The sequence below is a fragment of the Canis aureus genome, chromosome X (assembly GCF_053574225.1).
Source record: "Canis aureus isolate CA01 chromosome X, VMU_Caureus_v.1.0, whole genome shotgun sequence".
NCBI lineage: Eukaryota > Metazoa > Chordata > Mammalia > Carnivora > Canidae > Canis > Canis aureus.
The window spans coordinates 93441253-93465764 of NC_135649.1; the positions used below are offsets into that span (position 1 = coordinate 93441253).

Below are 24512 nucleotides of genomic sequence, written 5' to 3' on the forward strand. Positions count from 1 at the left end.
TCTGAGACTTACTCATTTTCCCCTGAGTTATCTCCTATGTATACATGAAAATACATGTTAATAAACTTGGGTTTTTTTTCCGAAAAAGAAGAAAGAATGAAAAATGAATAGAGCCCCAGAGATCTACCGGGTACCATCAGGAACACCAATATATGCAAAATAAGAATCCCTGGGATGGAAAGGAGACGGAGAGGGAGAAACATTGTTGGAAGAAATAATGTGGAAAAAAAAGAAAGAATGGCCCAAAACATCCAAAATTTAGTTTAAAAAATTTTAATTAAGAAAATATTAATCTAAACGTAAGAATTTCAGTAAACTGAAGGAGCAATCAAAAAACTTCTCACATGGAACAGTCAAAACCCAAATGCATTCATTGGTGAAATCTACTAAACATTTCATGAGGAATTAATATCTATCTCTATATAAATATCTTTATATTAATATATATATTAATGTATATGTATATGAGTATGTCCCAAGCCATTCTCTAAGACCATGGTAACAGAAATGAACACTTCTGTTCATGGTCAATTGATTTTGAACTAGGGTACCAAGACAATTCAATGTGAAAACAATATTCCTTTCAACAAATGGTGCTGGGACAAGTGAATATGCCATGAAAATGAATGAGGATTGGAGCCCTACCTTATACCATATTATGAAAATAACTCAAAATAAGCCATAGACTTAAATATAAAAGGTAAAATTATGTGGCTTTAGGAGAAAACGTAAGAATAAGTCAGCATAACCTCGGGTTATGTAATGTCTTCATAGATACGACACTGAAAAGCCAAAGTGACGAAGGAAAATTTGGATAAATTAGACTTCATCAAAATTAAGAGCTATTTTCCATTAGTTATCATCAGAAACTGAAAGAGAAATCTCAGAATGAAATACAATATTTTCAAATTGCATATCTAATAAAATCATTTTATTCAGAATATATAAAGAACAGTGAAAATTCAAAAATTAAAGACAGCCAAATTTTAATATCAACAAAGGATATGAACAGACCTTTCTCTAAAGATGATATACAAACTGACAAGTATATGTAAAGGTACTCAATATCATTAGTCACCAGGGAAATACAAATAATAACTAAAATGACATATTACACTCAATAGGATAGTAGTAATAAAAAAGATCACAAGAAGAGTTAGCAGGGATGTGAAGAAACTGGAACCCTCTTTCTTGCTGGTAAGATTTTAAATTGTTACAGTTGCTTTCTAAGTTTGGTAGGTTCTTAAAATGTTAAACATTCAATTATCCTATGACCCAACAATTCCATTCCAAGAAATATAACCAAATAAATGAAAACATGTGTCCTCACAGAACTATACATGAATGTTCATAGCTATTTTATTCCTAACAGTCAAAAAGTAAAAATGATCCAAATGTCTGTCAACTGAATAGACAATGAATGTCTATGCACAGACAACATGTGATATATCCTTACAATTACTGGTAATAGAAAGGAATTAAATACTGATTGATGCTACAACATGGAAGACCCTTGACATTATTATGCAATGTGAAAGAAGCCAATCACAAGACGACACTCATTGTATGATTCTATTCATATGAAATGTCCACAGTAACCTTTTCCTAGAGATAGCAAATAGTGGTCAGCAGTGGCTGAATGGAGGGGGAGATGGGGAGTGACTACTAGTGGGCATGGGCTTTTCTTCGCAGGCAATGAATATGTTCTAAATTTAGGTTGTGGTGATGGTGTGACTATCCTAAAAACCAGTACATTGTACACTTTAAAAAAATGTATTTTATGGTGTATGAATCAAATTTTAACAAAGTTGTAATTAAGAAATCATACTCAAAGGGCACCTGGGTGTCTCAGTTGGTTAAGTGTCTGCCTTCGGCTCAGGTCATGATCTCAGGGTCCTGGAATCGAGCCCCGTAGCAGCCTCCCTGCTCAGCAGGGAGTCTGCTTCTCCTTCTTCTCCCCACTCACGCTCTCTGTTGCTATCTCTGTCTCTCTCTCTCTCAAATAAATAAATTTAAAAATCTTAAAAAAAGAAACCATACTCAAAAATAATCACATCTGAGTATGAATTTTATCTTTATGGTATCTAATTTTAAAATATAAGCTTTTAAGCAAAATAGAAGGCATCTTCTTCTTCTAGTAGTATCTACACTTTAATGAACAATAAAAACAACTTAGAAAACCAGAAAATAAAGGCATTCTTGATATGGAAAGAACTACTAAGGAAAAATTGTGAGGGCTGTAGTCAGTGCCATATGAGCCAGGAAAAGTAAATATGATCTGCACTAGAAGAAAATAGATGAAGGTGACCAAAAGATCAAGGAGATGCATCCTGGTTCCAAATCAAAAGGCCCCTGTAACTCAATTCCAATTCCTTGAAAATTCCATTCTCCATCCAGCTGTTTGAATTGAAGAACCCAGAACTCTCATCCAACCTGTTGCTTTTGATCTACTAGAGTCTTGCCTCCTGCTACCTCAATGCCTTAAAGATGGAGAAGACTCTAGCCCACTGATCAAGCAATGGGAGGAATGGAATGATGCAGTTACTGGAAATAAAATTCCAAAGTATTTCAACAACTTCTTGAGTAAGAAATAAACCCATACTATAATTTTGTCTGTGGGTAAGTTCACTGATACTGTTCCATTGTATAACTGATTGGAAAATATATGCCCAAAAAAGGTGTTTTCAAAGGTTTAGTGATGACAGAAAATAAATAAAACAAAAATTTGATCAATGCATAAAATTTATGAAAATTAATAAGGAATACAATGGAAATATAAAATGAAACTGCCTGAAAATGAATATATATTATAACACAAAATATGAATAAGTTAAAATCCCCTCCTAAAAATCACATTTCGGTCTTACTCAGGAAGAAAAGCAAGGTCCTTTGCTTTACAATACTTGTATTAAATTTAAGAAACAGACTGAAAATAAAATGATATACCAACCAAAGGCTGTCAAAAGGAAGACAAAGTGGCAATGTATCACATAAACAGCATTCAAGCAAACAGCATTTAGTAGAAAAAAAAAACATTATCTTAGATGCGTATACTTATTTATAAAAGATGTATAAGATATAAACTTTTTATAACATTCAAATATACAAAGCAAAACTATTGGAATCAAAAAAGTTTTAACAAACTGCTGATATAGTAACAATTCAGACAGATTATAATAATATTTGTAATGCAATTGTAATATAATGTAATTGTAATGTAGTAACATTGTATTAACAGATTCAGGAGAAGAATAAGGCAGAGGAAGATATATTATAAATGAAGAAACAAAATCATTAATTACAATGATTTAGATTATAAAACTATTTATTTAGAAAACAATGCAGAATAATCTTTGAAAAATCTCCAGATCTAACCAGAGAAGTTCAGTATAGGAGCCAAGTGCCAAATAAACTATAAATATATTCTTTTTTATAAAGTGATAGCTAATTAAAAAGAATAATTGAGGGGCACCTGGGTGGCTCAGTCAGTTAAGCGTCTGCCTTTGGCTTAGGTTCTGGGATCAAGTCCACCATCAGGCTCCCTGCTCAGAGGGGAACCTGCTTCTCTCTCTCTCTTTCTCCGTGTGCTCTCTCTCTTTCTCTGTGTGCTTTCTCTCTCCCTCAAATAAATAAATAAATAAATAAAATCTTTTTTTTTAAAGGAATAATTTAAAAATCTCATTCACAATAATAATGCATATAAACTAAACTTTAATTACAAAAAAACATGCTATTCTTTGAAGGGAAAAACTCAATGACATGCCTTTTTCTAAAAACAGGAAAAAAATAATCTAAAGTTCACTTATAAAAATAAATGGGTAAGAACTGCCAAGAATTTTTGTAATAGATTTGTAATGATGGAAAATTTGTCACACCAATTATAAAAAGGTACAATAAAGGTGTTGTAATAAAAAATACCAATAAAGAAGTGGACATAGAGATAAATAGACATGCTTGCCAGCTTCCCCTAAAGCAAGTAATCCAAGAGTACAAGCTAGATGTAGCAATGCCTTTTCTGATCTAACCTTGGAAATCACACACCATCACATCCATAATATCCCATGGGTGATATATCAGTCCTATCTGATAAGGGAGAGGACTCTACAAGGGCATGAATACCAAGAGGTAAGGATCATTGCAGGTCATTTTTGGGGACAGTGACCACAAGATTCTAATACAAAACTCCTTAAAACTGTTTTAAGAACACATAAAAAGTAACCTAAACTTTTGTGTATGTGATAAAATTAAATAATATTGAGGGATGAATTGAAATATAAATAACAAATATAAGAAAAAGGTACTTACTTGGACAGAAACTTATGGAAATATTACATTCTTCATGTGATTGCAGAATCCCACTCAACACACTAATCTTGAATGTGCCATCTTTGAAGAGTTTCCTAGAGTCACCAATATCCAAAGTCCATTCCACATCTTGTTTTGAAGTATTGTATAAGACAAGATTCTATTCACACACAAAATAAATAAAAGAAGACATTTATAAAAATTAAAATATACAATATAAAATATAACTGTTTTACCATGCCGACTTGAAGAACTTATGTACAAAGTCAAATGATTAAAAGTGGAATTCACGGGCAGATTATTTTAAAAGTGATTTTAGATTAAAAAAAGAAGGTATGCAAGTATGTTCATAGCCTATTAACAATTATGAAAAATACACAAAAGATAAAGACTGGGTAAAATAAAAATGTCAAAATAGCTACCTAGCTAGCAAGGATGCAGAATAGCTACAACCTTCATTCACGATTGTGAGACTGTAAAATGATACAGTCACTTTGGAAGACAGCTTGGCAGTTTCTTTTGTTAAACATACAACTACCATATAACCCAGTAATCCCACTCCTAAGTATTTATGTAAGTGAAGTGAAAATTTATGTTCACATAAAAATGTGTATGTTAATGTTTATAATAGCTTTGTTCATTACCAAACAATGGAAGAAAAAAAGAGATTTCCTTCAAATAATGACTGGATAAACATTCCATACAATGGAATAAAATTCAGTGATAAAATAAGTGAAGTATTAATTCATACAAAATCAAAAATGAATATTAATATATTTTGCTAAGTGAAAGATGCCAGACCCAAATGGCTACATTTTATATAATTAAATTACCTATCAATCTGGAAATGCAAAATTATGTAGATGGAATCAGTGGTTGCGAAGTGTTGGTGAAAGGAGTAGTTGACTGCAAACGGGTTACACTGAGAATTTTTAGTATCGTGAACTGTTCTGTAATGTATTGAAGTGGTAGACAAATTATTCAACATATTTTTCAAAACCCAAAGAACTGTATACTACTAAGAGTCAACTTATATGTATGTAAATTTAAAACAACCAATCAAGATGTTGAGGATACCAGGATGGATTGTAGATTACAACATGCTGTATTACAAATGTATGAAATAATCTCACTGAAGTTAATGGGGGCAAGGAGGAATGGCCTAAGTAACTGAAAAACTGTGTTTTGACTGGAAACTATAAAGCTAAAGACAAAAAAATAAACACTGTGGTCTAGTTGGTAAATGTGTTAGCAATTCTACCTACACTTTAAAGATTCTGAAACTTCTTTACTAGTACAGTACAGTTAAAAAAAAACAAGCAAATAAATTACAAATAAGAGAGCCAGATTTCTCATTGTCAGAAAAAGTAGTTAAAAATGAGCAAGGAAGAAAGAATGGAATAAATCTTGTAGTGCTAGATTAGAGTCAGAGATAGCAGTTTGAACTCATCTTTAGATAGATAGACAGATAGATGATAGAGATAGAATGATAAACATATAAATTATAGATATATGTATATTTATTTTTTTAGATATATGTATATTTCAAGTTACTATACGTAAAAGTATTTCCAGATTCTATTTGCCAAAAGGGCTTAGAACATGTGATACCCTAGTAGCAGCTAGGATACCTAGTGTACAGATCTTGGTTTCTAAATATCATTCTTCCATAAACGGTACTGGGGTTTGTTGGAGAAAATAATGATTCTAAAGATGGAAAAGGTAAAATGAAATATAAGCCTGGACCATTTTGTAGTGCCAGAAAGTATGAGAATGCTTAATGATGATGAAAGCATGTCAAAGAGCCAGCTTAAAAGAACTCTAAATGGCCAGAGCTGGAACAATTTCAATAACAAAATAAATAATGTAATATTGGATTATAACTAAAAGCATAAATATTTGTGAGGTTGCACTGATATGTTAAGTAATAAAATAACTACTAAAATATTTTTTCTTACAAAACAATTCCAAATAATATATGTAAATATCCCCCTCCAGGTACAGCTCGATTCCCAAAATTTTGAGTGGTGCGCTGAAATCGATGATTCACTTCCAAAATGTAGAGTATGAAAAAAGAAAAATAGTTTGTCCAACTTTTTTTCAATTCTCCTGACATATATCACCAGTGATAAGTCATGCTGATATCATGAACTCCCTTCACATGATGTGACAAAAAAGACATTTCACCACTGTTACATTTTTCCCTAAAACCCATGAAAAATAATAATGCAGCTGAGTCAGATGGAAAAAATCAGACAAACCAAAATTAAAGAGCATGCTGAAACAATACCAAACCAGTACTCTTAAAAATTGACAAAGTCATAAAAAAATTAGCAAGATTGAGAGCCTGCCCCATATCAGAGGAAACGAAATGAAATATGGTACCCTGGACTGGACCCTGAGACAGTAAAAGGACATTACCGAAAAACTGGTGAAACCCAAATAGAATCTGTTGTTTAATTAATAACTTGTACTAATGTTAATTTCTTAGATTTGAAAAATGTTCTATGGTTGTATAAGGTGTTAATAATAATGATGTGTGAAGAGTATACATAAACTCTTTGCACTCTCTTTGTAATGTTCTGGTAAATCTGGGAGCTGTATGCAGGACTTATGTGTAGACTTGTCTTTCCAGTGCAACATACTATCAAAATAAAAATATCAATTAGGTATTCTTTCAACTTTACTCTTCAAGATTTGAAAAGAATAGAATGATTCATACAATTGGCACCACAACAAAATGATGTACTTCATCTTTTTCTAAAGTATGGTTGATTTAAAATATCCAGGATTTAAAAATTAGGCAATTTTATTTCCAATGCCTCTCAGTACTTAAACATCTATTTAGGTCTAATATTTGCACGTTATAAAGAAAACAACATCTTTTAAAACACAAGGCAGACATGAAATTGTACTAGTCATTTGAATGCTTCATTTTTCTCATTCTGAAATGAGGGAATGGTAGGTAAATCAAAATACTATCCACTTTACAATCCTATCCCAAGAATGGAACTAATACAGTCATCCATAAAGAAACATTGTTTAGTATGTGTAGTATTGTGTTATTTTTTATGAATAATTTTATCAAAATGATACATGTCCATTTACACAAATAATTCAAAAATGCTTATAAAAAACAGTTGTCCCAAACAAATTAAAAAGAAAAAAACAGGGATCCCTGGGTGGCACAGCGGTTTGGCGCCTGCCTTTGGCCCAGGGCGTGATCCTGGAGACCCGGGATCGAATCCCACGTCGGGCTCCCGGTGCATGGAGCCTGCTTCTCCCTCTGCCTGTGTCTCTGCCTCTCTCTCTCTCTCTCTCTGTGACTATCATAAATAAATAAAAAAATTAAAAAAAAAAAGAAAAGAAAAAACAGTTGTCCCACTCAACTCCTCCTTATCAATAGTTCTGCTTTTAAGAAGCAACAAATTTCAGCTAAATTTTGGATTTTCTCTAATAGTTACAGCCTTATTCTATTTTTTTAGCCTTATTCTAAATACAACATATCAATGTGTATTGATATGCATCAATTGTATCAATGTGTATCAATGTGTATACTTTAGGGTTTTTTGTATTGCTGCTATAACAAATTACCACCAACTTAGTGGTTTAAATCAATACAAATTTATTAAATTACAGTATTGTAGGCTAGAAGTTCAACAGGCATGTTGCTAGGCTAAGATCAAGGTGTTAGAAGGAACTATGATACTTTTGGAGGGCTCTAAGGAAGACTGTTTCCTCGCCATTCCCAGTTTCTAGAGGGCAAACAAATTCTTTGGCAGATGGCCTCCTTCCACTATCTTCAAATCCAGTAACATTAATTTCTCTACCCTTCGTCTGTCATCACATTTCCCTCTGAGTACAGCCAGGAAAACTTCTCTGATTTTAACCACTCATGTGATTCAACTGGGATCACCCAGATAACCCAGCATAATCTCCCTTGCTCAGAGTCTTTCATCTCCATCACATTACACATCAGTAAAGGATCTTCTGCAATATAAGAGAAAAGATACTCGCACATTCTAGGGATTGGAATTGGATAATTTTGAGGGCCACTCCCCTATCACACAGCTATTTTGTGATTTATCAGACCCAGATATTGTCTCAGTGCCCACTAGTAAAGATGAGGATTTAGTTCATATAAATCTTCACTCCTCCTTCAATCTCCCAATTTTGGATATTTATATTAATTCTTTCATTAGTTACCTGGTAACAATAAGCGATATATTTAAAATTCGAGTTCTTCTGTCAAGTCTAAACAATTCCCTTTACTTACCCACTATGTAAAATGAGTTTCACTCCTCTTTCTTCTTCCATTCCCAACCGTTCTATCAATTTAATCTTCATATACACGTTGCACATATCACACACTTGCCATTTTACATGCAATACACTATTTATGATCAAGTTTTAATTCTGCTCCATAACATATTAAGACTTCTCTGTATTATATATTTGATTATGACTATGTAAATAACATTCATGGCAAATTCAAGCAGTTCATTAGAGTCACATTTCTTTCTCCATGGGGCCAATGTGACTCTTTTGCCACTCAAGAGAGAAGGCTCTTGTCTAGATCCTCTTTTATCATGCCAATTGAACAAAATTTTAATTATATAAAATAAGCTCACATTTATAAAGGGATTGCTTTTCCTTTGGAATTCAATCCAATTCAGTTCACTAAAGCTTCCTTTCTAGCCCCACATACAAAGTCTTTTGCATCCTTGAAGTTATGGTAGAATTAGAAATCTCACTGATAATTAATACTTGCAACAGTCACATTTTAATTTCAGAAGAGATCCTTTATTCTTCTCTAATTTCATATAGTACTGTGCTATTATTTGACACATGCAATGTTAAATATTTTCTCCATATAATTTTTCTTCAAAGCTACAGAGTTCAAAATTAATTGTTGGAAAAGCAATATATATAATAAAGGAGTACTACAAATACAAATTTCTACTATATATGCATGAGCTTCCTTCTTATGCATGTCTCTTTTTTTTCGTTCTAGATGGATTCATTATTAGGAGACACACAGAGATATATAGTAAGAAAAAAGTAGATTGTCATAGAAGTCACTTTATTATATACCTGGACTTTTCCAATTTTTATTATTACCTTTCACCACATTTCCTTACTTGTATGGAACATGTTTCACATTAATTTAATCCTGGCTTCCATTTATATAAGGAGAGACTAGTAACTTAATTCTATTTAAAATATTTTGAATAGTCCTATTAAATATATATATATATATATATATATATGGTTTTATATGTATTTGTATACTTGATAATTATTTCTGAGAAATAGGATATATATGCAAGTTTTCTAAAAATGAAAGTATTCTTATAACACATGCTTCATAATAATCAATTCAATAAACCACAAGCCATATGAAAAAAAGTTGTAAGCTGCAATAATTCTCTATACATACCTCAGTTTTTGTGACCTTATTATTAGGATCCAAAGCATGCAATGGGATTTCAAATATAAAATCAGTGCTGGATAATCTCAATGGTGCTTGCAATACTATGAGAAGAAAGTAAATATACTGGTAAAATATTAAGAGATATTAGGTTATAGACAATTATACTTTTCAACACAAAACAATAAAGAATTTTTTTTATTTTTATGTACCCAGAGAGAAAACAAAGTCATACTTTAAGACATTTATAGAATATGATGGTTTATCACATCTATAAAATTCTAATTTTGTATATTAACGGTAATTAATTACAAGTACAATATAAAGATCACTCGTGATAGTAAGAGTATAAATATACTAAATATTGAGCTGAGAATAAAGTAAACATAGTTAAAATGATCACTATAATAGAGTTTGACCAATAAAGAAGTACAGAAGTGAAAAGAAACATGTCTTTTGCAAATATTTTGTCCCAGTCAGTGGTTTGTCTTTTTGGCCTTTTGGCAGTGTTTTTGCAGAGCAGAAATTTTTAATTTTAGTGAACTCCAGCTTTCAATTCTTCCTTCACAGATCTTGCCTCTGTTGCTGTATCTAAAATGTCATTGCCAAACTTAAGGTCATGTAGATTTTTTGTTTTATTATCTCCTAAAAGTTTTGTAATTTTGCATTTTACATTTAGGTCTGTGATACATTTTAAGTTAATTTTTGTGAAGGGTGTAAAGCCTGTATCTAGATTCTTTTTGTTTTTTGTTTTGTTTTGTTTTGTTTTGTTCTTTTTGCTTGTGATGTACAGTTGTTCAGCACTATTTTTTTTTAGAAAGACTATCTTTTCTGAGCTGTATTTGCCTCTACTTGTATGTCAAAGATCAGTTGACTACATTTTTGTTAGTCTATTTCTGGGCTCTCCTTTCTATTCCACTAACCTACTGGTCAATATTTTTGCCAATACCAAAGTCTTGTGATCACTGCACCTTCGTAGAAAGTCTTAAAGTTGAATAGTGTCAGTCCTCCAATTTTATTCTTCTTCAGTAGTGTGTTGGCTATTGTGGGTCTTTTTCCTTTCCATATAAAGTTATTTTTTAAAGATTTTACTTATTTATTCATAGAGACAGAGAGAGAGAGAAAGAGAGAGGCAGAGACACAGGCAGAGGGAGAAGCAGGCATCATACAGAGAGCCTGACATGGGACTTGATCCAGGGTCTCCAGGATCACGCCCCAGGCTGCTGGCAGCACTAAAACCGCTGTGCCACGGCGGGCTGCCCTCCATATAAAGTTTTAATAAATCTGGTAATACCCACAAAATAACTTGCTGGGACTTTGAGATTGCACTGAATCTCTGGATCAAGTTGGGAGGAAGTGCCATCTTAACAATATTGAGACTTTCTATGCATAAACATGGAATATCACTCCCATTTATTTCATTCTTTTATACCTTTCATCAGATAAATGTCATCATTTGATAATTTTTCTTGTATAAACCTTGTAAATACCTTGTGTTATTTATGCCTAAGTATTTCATTTTTGTTGGGTGCTAATATAAATGCTATTTTGTATTTAATTTCAAATCCCATTTGTTGATTGCTTGTATATAGGAAAGCAATTGACTTTTGTACATTGTTTGTATCCTGCAACCTTGTTATATTAACTTATTTGTTCCAGAATTGTTTTTAACTGATTCTTTCAGGTTTTCTACATAAACAATCATGTCATCAATGAATGCAGAGTTGTAGTTCTTCCTTCCCAAGCTGCGTGTCTTTTGATTCCTTTTCATGTCCTACTGCATTAGCTAGGACTTCTAGTACAATGTTGAAATGTGGTGAGAAGGGACAACCTAGTCTGGTTCCTGATTTTAATGAGAAAGCTTTGAGTTTCTCATCATTAAGAATTATGATAGCTGTGGGTGTTTGCAGATATTTTTTTTTATCAAGCTGAGAAAGTTCTAACCAGCCCTCATTTACTAAGTTGTTTTCATGAATGGGTATTAGATTTTATAAAATGTTTTTTCCTCCTGAATCTATTGATATAATTATGTGATATTTTTTCTCTATCCTAGTCATATAATGAAATACACTAACTGATTTCTGAATGTGAACCAACCTTGCATACATGAGATAAATCTCACTTGGTCATGGTGCATAATTCTTGTTATACATTGTTGGATTTAATTTGCTAATATTTTGTTAAGGACTTTTTTTAAAAAAAAGATTTTATTTATTTGTTCATGAGAGACATAGAGAGAGAGAGGCAGAGACACAGGCAGAGGTAGAAGCAGGTTCCATGCTGGGAGCCAGATGTGGGGCTTGATCCTGGGACTCCAGGATCACACCCTGGGCTGAAGGCAGGGGCTAAACTGCTGAGCCACCCAGGGATCCCCTGTTAAGGACTTTTGTATCTATGCTGATAAGGGATATTGGTTTGCTGTCTTCTATTCTTGTAATGCCTTTGTCTGGTTTGGTACTAGGGTAATATTGACCTCAAAATGAGTTAGAAAGCATTCTTTGTGTTTCTATCTTCTGAAAGAGATTGTAGAGAATTGATAATAGAGAACTGGTAAGATTTCTTCTCTAAATGCTATCAAGCATTTATCTATCTATCTATCATCTATTATCTATCAAGAGTCCACCCATCTGGGCCTGGTGCTTTCTGTTTTTGAAGGTTACTAAGTATTAATTCAATTTGTTTAATAGATTGAGGCCTATCCAGACTGTCTATTTCTTCTTGTGTGAGTTTTGGCAGATTGTGCCTTTCAAGAAATTGCTCCATTTTGTCTAGGTCATCAAATGTGCATGCATATTGTTGTTGATATATGATCCTATCATCCTTTTAATTTGAAGAAGTATTTTCTGGAAAAACTGAACTGCTCAAGATTAAAGTCTTATAGCCTTTGATCTCCTTAAATATTCACTGAGATCCAGATTGTCAGAAAGTGATATAATTGTTGGTAATGAAGCCAGCATTGTGGGACGCACTAATAATCATGAGAGAATAGGCAAAAATCAACAGACATTTAAGGAACTCTGCAACATGAAGGAGAAATAACTTAGCAAAAATTGAGACAATGTAGTCAACAGCAGAAAATTTCAAAGAAATCATCATAATAAAAGTAGAGATAAAGAATGTTGTTTTTATTTTTCAGAATTCTGTAAGTAAAGAAATAATCAGAAAAAAGTTAACTCCCATTAGTTTAAAATTGCCAAAATAATTTCTTAAGACATAATGAAGTCAGAAAAATATCCTAAGTACAACAAAAAAAGATAAGAAAAAGGACAATAAGAGAGAAGATATAAGATAATTAAAATATATAACATAATCTAAGAAGTACAAAATATAGCCAATAAAGTCTTAAAGAAAGAAATATAGAAAATGGTGGGAACAACTTTTCAATGAAATAATCTATGAAACCTTTATAGAACTGGAGGACATGAATATCCAGATTGCAAAAGGTCCACAAGAACATAAGACCAAAGATTCATACTAAGGTTATCAGTGTGAAATAATGGAATACCAGGGATAAAAAGTAGCTTCTAAAAGCTTCTCAAGGGGAAACACTAGGTCATATAATGGATAGAGAAGAAGAAGAATGGCATCAGACTTTAAATGCCATAGTGGAAATTAGAAGATAATGATAATTTTGAGGAAAAATTATTTTCAAACTAGTATTTTATATGAAATCAAATTATCATTTAAATGTAGAAGGAAAAGCAAAGATATTTTCAGACATGGAAATTCTCAAAAATTAGCTCCCTTACACTCTTTCTTTATAAGCTCCTGGAAGATGTAATCTATCTAAACAGTGAAGTAAACCAAGAAATAGGAAGGCAAGGGATTGAAAAAACAGGAGATTCAAGACAGATAAGGGTTTTTCTTTAATTTTTTTAATTTTTAAAAAAGATTTTATTTTATTTATTTATTTTTAAAGATTTTATTTCTTTATTCATTAGAGAGAGAGAGAAAGAGAGAGAGAGAGAGAGAGAGGCAGAGACACAGGCAGAGGGAGAAGCAGGCCCCATGCAGGGAGCTCGATGTGGAACTTGATCTCTGGTCTCCAGGATCAGGCCCTGGGCAGAAGGCGGCGCTAAACCGCTGAGCTACCTGGGCTGCCCCCCCCCTTTTTTTTTATTTTAAATCCCCACAATTATAGTGAAAGGAAATCTTAGACAAAAGTTCTGCCACAGGGAAAGTATCTAGTCCATGTTGAAGCAGGAGGTTGTTGTGTTCTAGGAAGGTTGCTTCAAGAGAATAAGTAGACATGACATATTATGTGACAGACTAGACTATATGGAACATTGTCCAGACAAACATAATATAGAGCTCTTGGCATGAGAGGATTTAGTCAAATATCTAAGGACAATTGAGCACTTAGTAACTGTAGGGATAAACAAAAAGTTGAAAGAAAGTAAATAAAATAATTATGCAGTTACACTACTTGGCTTAACAACAACATATCATCATAACAATTACATTTCTGATAAAAATTTTAATTGAAATTTAGACTATAATTACATTACAAAATGGTAACAGGAGTTAGTGTTTCAAGTGAGTGAAGATGCTTGTCATTAAATAAGTGTTTTCATTAGATAATTAATGAAAAAAAAGTTACTGTCTCTGGGGTGCAGGATAAGCCTTGAGAAGAAGATAATGGATTGCAATTCTGGCTTAGCACTATTTTGATTTTAAAATGAATACATGTAATTTGAGAGTAAAGAGATAACAGCAAGTTTGTGACCCTCCTATAGTAATCATCCTTCTATTGAGGGGGTAGCTCAGGGGATAATAGACTATTGACTAAGCTTCCTTGCAGACATAAAAATGGAATTGACTAGTGGACTATTCAAAAAAATAATAATAAAATGAATAAAAACCACCTCAACATATATTACCTGTCCAATGGCCAATCAAAAATATCTGGAATTTATGGATTTATGAGACATTGAGGGTAGGAGAATGAGAATTGCTCATGTAGACATTTCCTCTATCAAGAGTACAAAAACAGGAAGCTAAAAAAAAAAAAAAAAAAAAAAAAAAAAAAAAAAAAACCAACCCAGCTTCCTTTGGGAACAAGGTTTCTACAAATGATATTCAAAAGTCATATGTTAATTCAAAAGCAAAAAGCATCTTAAGGAGGGAGAAAAGGACAATCTGGAAGCTGCATCTGATAGATACCAACTTCTATAGGAAGAAATGTTACATCTCTGCCTGATTATATTTGTATCATATCATTTGAATCAGTAGTAACCTTTGGGGTTCACAAGTTATATAATATAACCAATTTGCTTTGACATTCCAATCCTTTTTGGAAATACAGCAATATATATATATATGTTTTACAAATTAAGTATAGAAATTGTTAAATGAATTTTAAAACATTAAAAATAGAAAAAAAAACAGAATTACATATATACCAAATCTGAAGATGGGTAGATGTTCTAATCTTTAAACAATGTTAGAAATCACAGAGGAAATGATAGCTAAATTTCACTATAAAATTGCTAAAAGAATCTATTGAAAAACACAACAAAAGGCAAACAATGAATCTTAGAAAAAATTCACAGTAAAAATGAAAAAAATTAATATAGATGAGGAAATCACTGACATCTATCACACAAATACATCACCACAATGATAAAGGTAAAGTTCATGAATAATTTACATATGAAATATATTATTAATAGCAAAGATAGAAAATTTTAATCCTCATAAGTAATTAAAGAAATTTAAATGAAAATTGAAATGATGTACTTTTAATCACATAGAAAAAGATCCAATTTCTTTAATTCAATGCTGGTTAGAGTTTATACTGAAGGAGAGGTAAAACAGCATAAATCTTTACAAAAGCCATTTTGCAAAACATATCTAGAGCTTTAACATGTATCTACTTTTTCTTTTTTGAGAGAGAGAAAGCCTGAGTGTGTGCTCACTGGAGGAAGGGTGGAGAGGCAGAGGGAAAGAGAGAGAACCTTAAGCAGGCTCCATGATCCTGAGATCATAACCTGAGCAGAAATCAAGAGTTGGATGCTTAATGGCTGAGCCACCTAAGTGTTGCTGACATATATATGCTTCAGAAGGAAAGCAGCCAATTCAGAGAATCTCACTTTGAAAAGAAATCTAAACAGGTAAAAAGTATTATACACAAAAATGTTCACTAGCACAAGATTTATATGAATAAGAAAATAAAAGAAACAACCTAAATGCGTAAATAATCTATAAGAGACACTGGATGAAATATTCTATAATAGTTATCAGTGTTAATTTATACAATTAAGAGTCTATAACATCCAAGTAAAAGTTTCTATAGAGTGAAGAGATTTCTTTTTTATTTTTTAGAGTGAAGAGATTTCAACTGAACACAGGCAATAAGATCAAAACTATGCTAAAAATAAATAATGGCATAGAACAAAATAATACGGTACCAAGATATTAATAGTATGTTCTACATATTTACATTCCAGATGTCATATCTGTGTTTCTAACATTTTCCAATTTTTCATAATGACAATACATTAATTTTTATTTGTCAAGTAGGTAAATTTTATTTTTCATGTAAGTAATTTGCCTCATTCAGAAAACAAACTTAGACAATGATTTTTTTCCCTAAACAGATATCTTAAAACAAGGGAGAAAACTCCATGGAGCCTCCCTATAAGCTTCAGAATTCTTAATTCTATATTTTAAACAGGAGGGAAATAAGTCTGTATATTGTATATGCTATATTAATGAAGCCTCTCTTACTAGGTGCCAAGTGCAGTTATCAACTGAGCACTCTTTTATTACTAAGAACAACTTAATGTCAGAATTATAAAAACAAAATACCGCATAATATAGCATAAACTTTTCATGAAAAATACTTAAACATAATAAAACACAAAACCAAAGATTATCAAAAGTAGGGTTCACAGATTGCATTGGTTTTAGATTTGAATATCTGGAGAAAATGAGTAAAAAACACTCAAAAATTTAATATATTTACCCTTCTTTTGTCTGTTTTTACTTACCCTTCTTTACGTGTACTTAGTTCTTTAGTAACCCATTCCTTTGGGGAGAAATTTTTTTAAACAAAATTTTCATCATTTCATTATATATTTAATGTACTTTATTTTAATAATTTATATTTTGATTTAATCATTTAAAGCTACCCACACAATAAATAACTAAACTGACCTTTGTTTTTAATTATAACCTATGTTTTTAAGCAAGAGTCATTGATCTGAGATTATATACAGGGTACTGTCACCAGTTAGATAGACTCCAAGACCTGACCTTTACTGCCCACCTGCTTGAACTCATTAAATTTTGTCTTACATTCTTCCTTAAGCTCTTCTTTACAGCTTACCTCTTAACTCAGGCAAATGAAACTGGAAACCACCCTGCAGGTGATGGTGACCACCTGACAAGACCTCCCACCCATCCCAGGCTACCCCGACATTTTGAGCTAAACCCCCAACTCACACCTGTGCAGAGAGACCATGGAGTAACCTCTGGAATGATATACCATTACCTTTGCCTCATTATAATACTAAAATCTCCACCTAAGGAGGAGCTTCAGCCTCATTTATATAACATACAGTTCATTTATAGATATGTTTCCTTAAGGCTCATCTGTGACTTTATGGCCACCTCTACATACTATGAGAATGTTTCCCTATATAAATATTCATCCTAGGGGCACCTGGGTGGCTCAGTCAGTTAAGTGACTAACTCTTAACCCTGGCTCAGATCATGAACTCAAGGTCATGATACCGAGCCCTGCATTGGGCTCCCTGCTGAGCAAGGAACCTGTTTAAGATTCTCCCTCTGGCCTCCCCCACTATTCACACTCTCTCAAAAAAATGCACATAAATAAATAAATACATACATACATAAATACATAAATATTCATCTAACTCTAAGCAAAAGGTATCCCTTCATCTGATGTTAGGGAGTCACAGCTTTGGAAGTGATCTCCTTAATAAAGTTTTGCCCATGATCTCCTTAATAAAGTTTTCTTGTGCAACAACTTCACCTGGTGCACTTTCTGTAACTCAATAAGGAGTGAACTTCACATGGATTTGGTTACACTATTTCTCAAAATTCATTCTCACAGGTACTATTTAAGTCACACACACAGGAATCATATCAGAGTTTTACTTTCTAATACTTCTATTTTTAAAAAGTAAATAATCATATTCTGAATTTTTAAACTTTTAGCTGCTTAAGGATAAATATTTGGCATATGCACACCAAGTGAATGCTTCACATTACATACCAGTAGCTTGAACATAACACGGTCGAATAAGTGGTGTTTTCTTTGGAATCATAGGAGAATTTGACGAACAATACTGAATGTAAAGTTCTGAAGCCTTGAAGAAATTAATTTGAACTTGAATGCTAAAGTCATATGTTGCCACCTGACAGACAAAAAAGAAATACATTACACCTGTGATTGTTTTTGCTATAAGAAATTTGTGATACTATTTTTATTGAATATAAAATGTACAACATGAAGATTCGGTACACATATCAAATGAAGTAACACCATAATCAAGCTAATTAACATATCCATCATCTCGCATAGTTACCCCTCACCTCATTGTGAGAACACATAGAATCTACCCTCTTAATAAATTTCAAGTGTAAAATGTAGTATTGTTACCAGAATTACTATATGACCCAGCAATCTCACCCCTGGGTATTTACCCAAAGGAACTGAAATCAGGATTTTGAAGATATTCCTTCACTCCTATGTTCACTGCAGCATTATTTACAATAGTCAAGACATGGAAATAACCTAAAAGTCCATCAAAGGATAAATGGTTAAAGAAAATGTGGTATATGCATACAATGGAGTATCTTTCAGCTTTACAAATAGAAGGAAATTTTGCCATTTGCAACAATATGGATGAGCCTGCAGGACATTATGCTAAGTGAATTAAATCTGACACAGAAAGTCAAATGATATATGATCTCTTTGTAGAATCTAAAATTGTCAACTCATAGAAGCAGAAAACAGAATGGTGGTTACTAGGGACTAGAGAGGGAGATTGGGGAGATGTTGGTCAAGAGGTACAAAGTTTCAATTATACAAGATGAATAAGTTCTGGAGATCTAATGAAATACTATGGATCTAGCAAAACAGCAGTTTAAAAAAAGACATTTTCAAAAAGAAAATTATCTTGTGATGGTTAAAGTACTTTTTTTTTTCAAAAAAACCAAGACCTGTTTTATTTTTCATGAGTTTAAAAATAATTCTTAAAAATAAAAACAAATTTTAAAATAGTTCCTATTGATTCAAAATGGTCCAAAGACCTAAATATAAAACCTAAAACTATAAACCATTTAGGTGAAAAATCTTTGTAATCATTGGTTAGGCAAAGATTTCTTTTAAAATTTTTTTTTTTTTTTTTTTTTTTTTTATGATAGTCACAGAGAGAGAGAGAGAGAGGCAGAGACATAGGCAGAGGGAGAAGCAAGCTCCATGCACCGGGAGCCCGATGTGGGATTCGATCCCGGGTCTCCAGGATCGCGCCCTGGGCCAAGGGCAGGCGCTAAACCGCTGCGCCACCCAGGGATCCTGGCAAAAATTTCTTAAATACACTACTAAATCATCCACAAAAGAAAAAATGATTAAATTATATTTTGTCAAAGTTAAAAATATCTTTTCTGTTAAATATAATGCTTAATAAATAGAAGCCAAAAAGACATTTTTGATAAAAAAAATCCAACTTATATCCAAAATATTTAAAAGAACACACAGGGATCAGTAAAAAGCAAAGTTTCTAATGAAAAACTAAGTAAAAGATATGAAAAAACAACTGAGAAAATATACATATGACACATTACCACAAGAAAAAAATGTTTAATATCATCACACATTAGGGATATGTAAATTGATTCACAGGAGAGAATACTTTATACCTATCACAATGGCTTAAACGAAAATGGCATTACCAAGATGTGATAAAGATGTGAGCACCTCAACCATTTATACATTGTTGATAGGATGCACAATTTCATAGTAATTATGGAAAATAGTTTTCCACTTTCTTAGAAAATTAGATATGGACTGAACATAAGGCCCACAATTCCTAATTCTAGGTTACCAAAGAGAAATAAACACTTGCATGTAAATATTTATAGTGGTCTTATGCATAATTACAAAAACCTGAAAACAACTCAAATTCCCTCCAAACAGTGAATGGACAACAGACTTTGGTAAATCCACACAAAAGAATACTTTTCAACAATGAAATGTAATGTACCAGTGTTCCACATAATAATATGGATGAATATCAAATGCATTATTCTAAGTAAGAGAAGCCAGGCTGAAAAGGCAACCTATCTTAATACTTCATTTAATATGATGTATGAGTGAAAAGGCAAAGTTATACAAACAAAATGAGATCAGTGTTTGTCATGAACTGGAACTGGGGTAAAGGTTGACTGCAAACTGGTAAAATAAAAATTTAGGGAAGGTGATATGTGTTCTCTATAATTTTTAAAACAAATGAAATGAAAAGAAGTTAATGCTAATTCCTTACCTTTGGGTAGGATACAAGGCATTTGGACTGGAAAAGAAAGATTAGGACTGTATCTAATTATAAATGAAATGATCCTGCATAGAGAAATTCACAAAGAATCCCAAAGAAAGTGCTAGAGCTAATAAATGAATTCAGGAAAATTGCAACATACAAGGTCAACAAACAAAAATCAAATGTTCCTACACACCATCAATGAATTCTGAAAAATAAAATAAGTAGACAGTTTCATTTAAAATAAGATGCAACAGACTTCTGGGCCTCGGCGATTGGTGGGGTGCGCCTGTACAGTTGTGGACGCCGCAGGTTTTTGAAACATGAATCCTTCACTCTTCTTGACTGCCCTTTGCAGGGAATAGTCTCAGCAGCTCCAAAACTTGATCAAAGCTTAAATGCACAATGGTACCAGTGGAAGGCAATGCACAGATTATATGCCATGAATGAAGAAGGATGGAGGAGAGCAGTGTGGGAGAAGAATATGAAAATGATTGAACTGCATAATCGGGAATATAGCCAAGGGAAACATGGCTTCACAATGGCAATGAATGCCTTTGGTTACATGACCAATGAAGAATTCAGGCAGGTGATGAATGGCTTTCAAAACCAGAAGCACAAGAAAGGGAAAGTGTTCCAAGAACCTCTCTTTGCTGAGATCCCCAAATCTGTGGACTGGAGAGAGAAAGGCTACGTAACTCCTGTGAAGAATCAAGGTCACTGTGGTTCTTGTTGGGCTTTTAGTGCAACTGGTGACCTCAAAGGACAGATGTTCCAGAAAACAGGCAAACTTGTGCCACTGAGAAGGAACCTCGGTGTCCATTGAAAGATGAATGGATAAAGAAGATGTGGTCTATGTATACAATGGAATATTCCTCAGCCATTAGAAATGACAAATACCCACCATTTACTTTGATGTGGATGGACTCAGAGGATATTATGCTGAGTGAAGTAAGTCAATCGGAGAAGGACAAACATTATATGGTCTCATTCATTTGGGGAATATTAAAAATAGTGAAAGGGAATAAAGGGGAAAGGAGAAAAAATGAGTGGGAAATATCAGAAAGGGAGACAGAACATGAGAGACTCCTAACTCTGGGAAACGAACAATGGGTGGTAGAAAGGGAGGTGGGCGGGGGGTGGGGGTGACTGGGTGACGGGCACTGAGGGGGGCACTTGATGGGATGAGCACTGGGTGTTATTCTATATGTTGGCAAATTGAACACCAATAAAAAATAAATTAAAAAAAAGAATTAAAAAAAAAAAAACTTGTGCCACTGAGTGAGCAGAACTTGGTGGACTGCTATCAGGCTCAAGGCAACAAGGGCTGCAATGGTGGCCTCATGGATAACGCCTTCCAGTATGTTAAGGACAATGGAGGCCTGGACTCAGAGGAATGTTATCTGTATCTTGGAAGGGACACAGATACCTATAACTACAAGCCTGAGTGTTCTGCTGCAATGACACTGGCTTCTTGGACATCCCTAAACGGGAGAAGGTCCTAATGAAGGCAGTGGCAACTCTAGGGCCCATCTCCATTGTTATTGATGCAGGCCATCAGTCTTTCCAGTTCTACAAATCAGGCATTTATTTTGATTCAGACTGCAGCAGCAAAGATCTAGATCATGGTGTTATGGTGTGGTTGGCTATGGCTTTGAAGGAACAGATTCAAATAATAAACTTTGGATTGTCAAGAACAGTTGGGGTACAGAATGGGGCTGGAATGGCTACGTAAAAACGGCCAAAGGCCAGAACAACCACTGTGGAATTGCCACAGCAGCCAGCTATCCCACTGTGTGAGCTGATGGACCACAAGATTAGAGGACTTGAGGACAGCATATCGGGAGGAATTTTATCTTAAAACTGACCAAACCCTTATTGTGTAGGATAAGACACTTGAATCATTGAGGATCCAAGTTGTGATTCGAATTCTGTGACATTTTTATCAGGGTAAAACATTACCACTACTTTAGTTACTGTTATATATGGCTTTATAATGTTGAAGGCTCATTACTTAATTCTAAGACTTTGGACTTCTCATTTTTTCAAAGGATATATAAAACTTTACCTTTTGAAATAAATTTTAATTCAATATGTAAAGAAATAAAATAAAATAAAATAAGATGCAAGAGGTGCCTTGGTGGCTCAGTCAGTTAGGCATCTGATTTTGGATTTTGGCTTAGGTCATGATCTCAGAGTCATCAGATCAAGTCCCATCTGGGGCTCCACACTCAACACATAAGCCTACTTCTCCCCTTTTCCCTCTGCCCCTCCCCCTGTTCATACATGTTTGCTCACTCTCTCTCTCATTTTCTCTCTAATAAATTAATTTTAAAAATAAAATCCAAAAGAAGAAAATTTCTAGAAATGTGTCCAAGTTCTGACAAACTTGTACAATGAAAACTGCAAAATATTGTTGAAAGAAATAAAAGAAGTTCTACAAAAATGGAAAGACATCCAATGTTCATTGATTGAAAAATTTAGTATTGTTCAGATGTCAGTACTAAACAATCTACAATTCATAGCAATCCCTATCAGAATTCCGATGGCCATTTTTGCAAAACTGGATAGGCTAACCATTTAATTCATAATAGTAAGGCTCCAAATAGCCGAAACAACCTGGAAAAAGGATGAAGGTGGAAAACTCATACTTCTCAATTTCAAAACTTATTATAAAGCTACAGTAATCAAAACAGTATGATACTGGCATAAGAGTAAACATGTAGACAACTGGAATAGAGTGTCCAGAAACAAGACATACATCTACAGGCAATTAATTTTTTATAAGGGCACCAGGCCCTTATCTCATTCCACACACCAAATTGACTCAAAATGGATTAAAAACCTAAACATAGACCTAAAACTATAAAACTTGAAGAAGAAAACCTAGGGGAAAAATTTATAACATTAGAATTGGCAATTATTTCTTATATATGACATGAAAGTACAGGCAACAAAAGAAAAATAGACGAAAGAGACTATATCCAACACAAAATATCTGTTCATCAAAGTAAACAATCAACAGAGTGAAAAGGCAACCTGTGAAATGAAAGTATTTGCGAACCATACATTTGATAAAGGACTGATGACCAGAATATATAAAGAACTATAGCTCAACAACAAGAAAATAATCATTTGATTTTAAAAAGGGCAAAGGACTTGAGTGGGTATTTCCCCAAAGATGATATACAGATGGCCAACAAGTATATGAAAAGATACTTTATAACACTAATTATCAGAGGAATGCAAATCAAAATCACAATAAGATATCACCTCACACCCATTATCATGGCTGTGATCAAAAATCCAGAAAATAGTAAGTGTTGGTGTAAATGTGGAGAAACTGGAACAACTGTACAGTATTGGTGGGAGAGTAAAACAGTGCTAGCCATATGGAAAACAGTATGGAGGTTCTTTAAGAAATTAAAAATAGAGTTACCATTTAATCTATCAATCTCATTTGTAGGTATATATTTAAAAGATCTGAAAGCAGGGTCTTGAAGAGATATTTGTAGATCCATTTCCATAATAGCACTATTTAAAATAGCTGAGAGGTAGATGCAAAACAAATGTCCATAGACAGATGAATGGATAAACAAAATCTAGTATAAATATTGCTTTGGCTTAAGAATAAAGGAAATCCTGTCATATGCTATGTGAATGATCTTGTTTTTCTTTTAAGGTCTTATTTATTTATTCATGAGAGACACAGAGAGGGAGAGAGAGAGAGAGAGAGAGAGGCAGAGGCACAGGCAGAGGGAGAAGCAGGATCCATGCAGGAAGCCCGACGCGGGACTCGATCCTGGGTCTCCAGGATCAGGCCCTGGGCTGAAGGTGGCGCTAAACCGCTGAGCCACCCGGGCTGCCCCTGATCTTTTGAGGACATTATGCTAAGTGAAATAATTCAGTCACCAAAAGACGAATACTACTCTCTCACATATATGAGGCATCTAAAGTAGTCAATTTTATAGAAACATAAAGTAGAATGGTGGTTGCCCAGGTTTGGAGGAAAACGGCAAAAGGGAGGTATTTTTAAATGGGTATAGAGTTTCAGATCTGCAAGATGAAAAAGCTCTAGAGATCTTTCACAACATGGATACAATTTAGCACTTAAGATAGTCGTCAAATTTTATGTTACATGTTTTTTTCTACCACAATAAAAATGAAAACCCAAAACATTGTGCTAAGTGAAAAAACCCACATGCAAATGGCCACATATTGTATAATTCCTTTCATATGAAATAATCCAGAAGAGATAGATCCAGAGAGAT

General features: G+C 33.3%; 1 protein-coding gene and 1 pseudogene across 5 annotated transcripts in view; one reads left to right on the forward strand and one right to left on the reverse strand.

The window, feature by feature from the left end:
* CFAP47 (cilia and flagella associated protein 47) overlaps positions 1 to 24512 on the reverse strand; it is a 513403-nt gene that overhangs the window by 391330 nt on the left and 97561 nt on the right. For all 5 annotated transcript variants that reach the window (XR_013374394.1, XR_013374395.1, XM_077887395.1 and 2 more), the window contains exons 22-24: positions 17979 to 18120; positions 9746 to 9840; positions 4306 to 4465 (exon numbers count right to left, since the gene is read on the reverse strand). Coding sequence is in view for 3 of the 5 variants with exons in the window: in XM_077887395.1 (XP_077743521.1) it covers positions 4306 to 4465; positions 9746 to 9840; positions 17979 to 18120 (397 nt within the window). In the remaining 2 variants the exon portion in view is untranslated. The remainder of the gene's footprint in view (positions 1 to 4305; positions 4466 to 9745; positions 9841 to 17978; positions 18121 to 24512) is intronic.
* LOC144307639 (procathepsin L-like) lies at positions 20546 to 22363 on the forward strand (annotated as a pseudogene).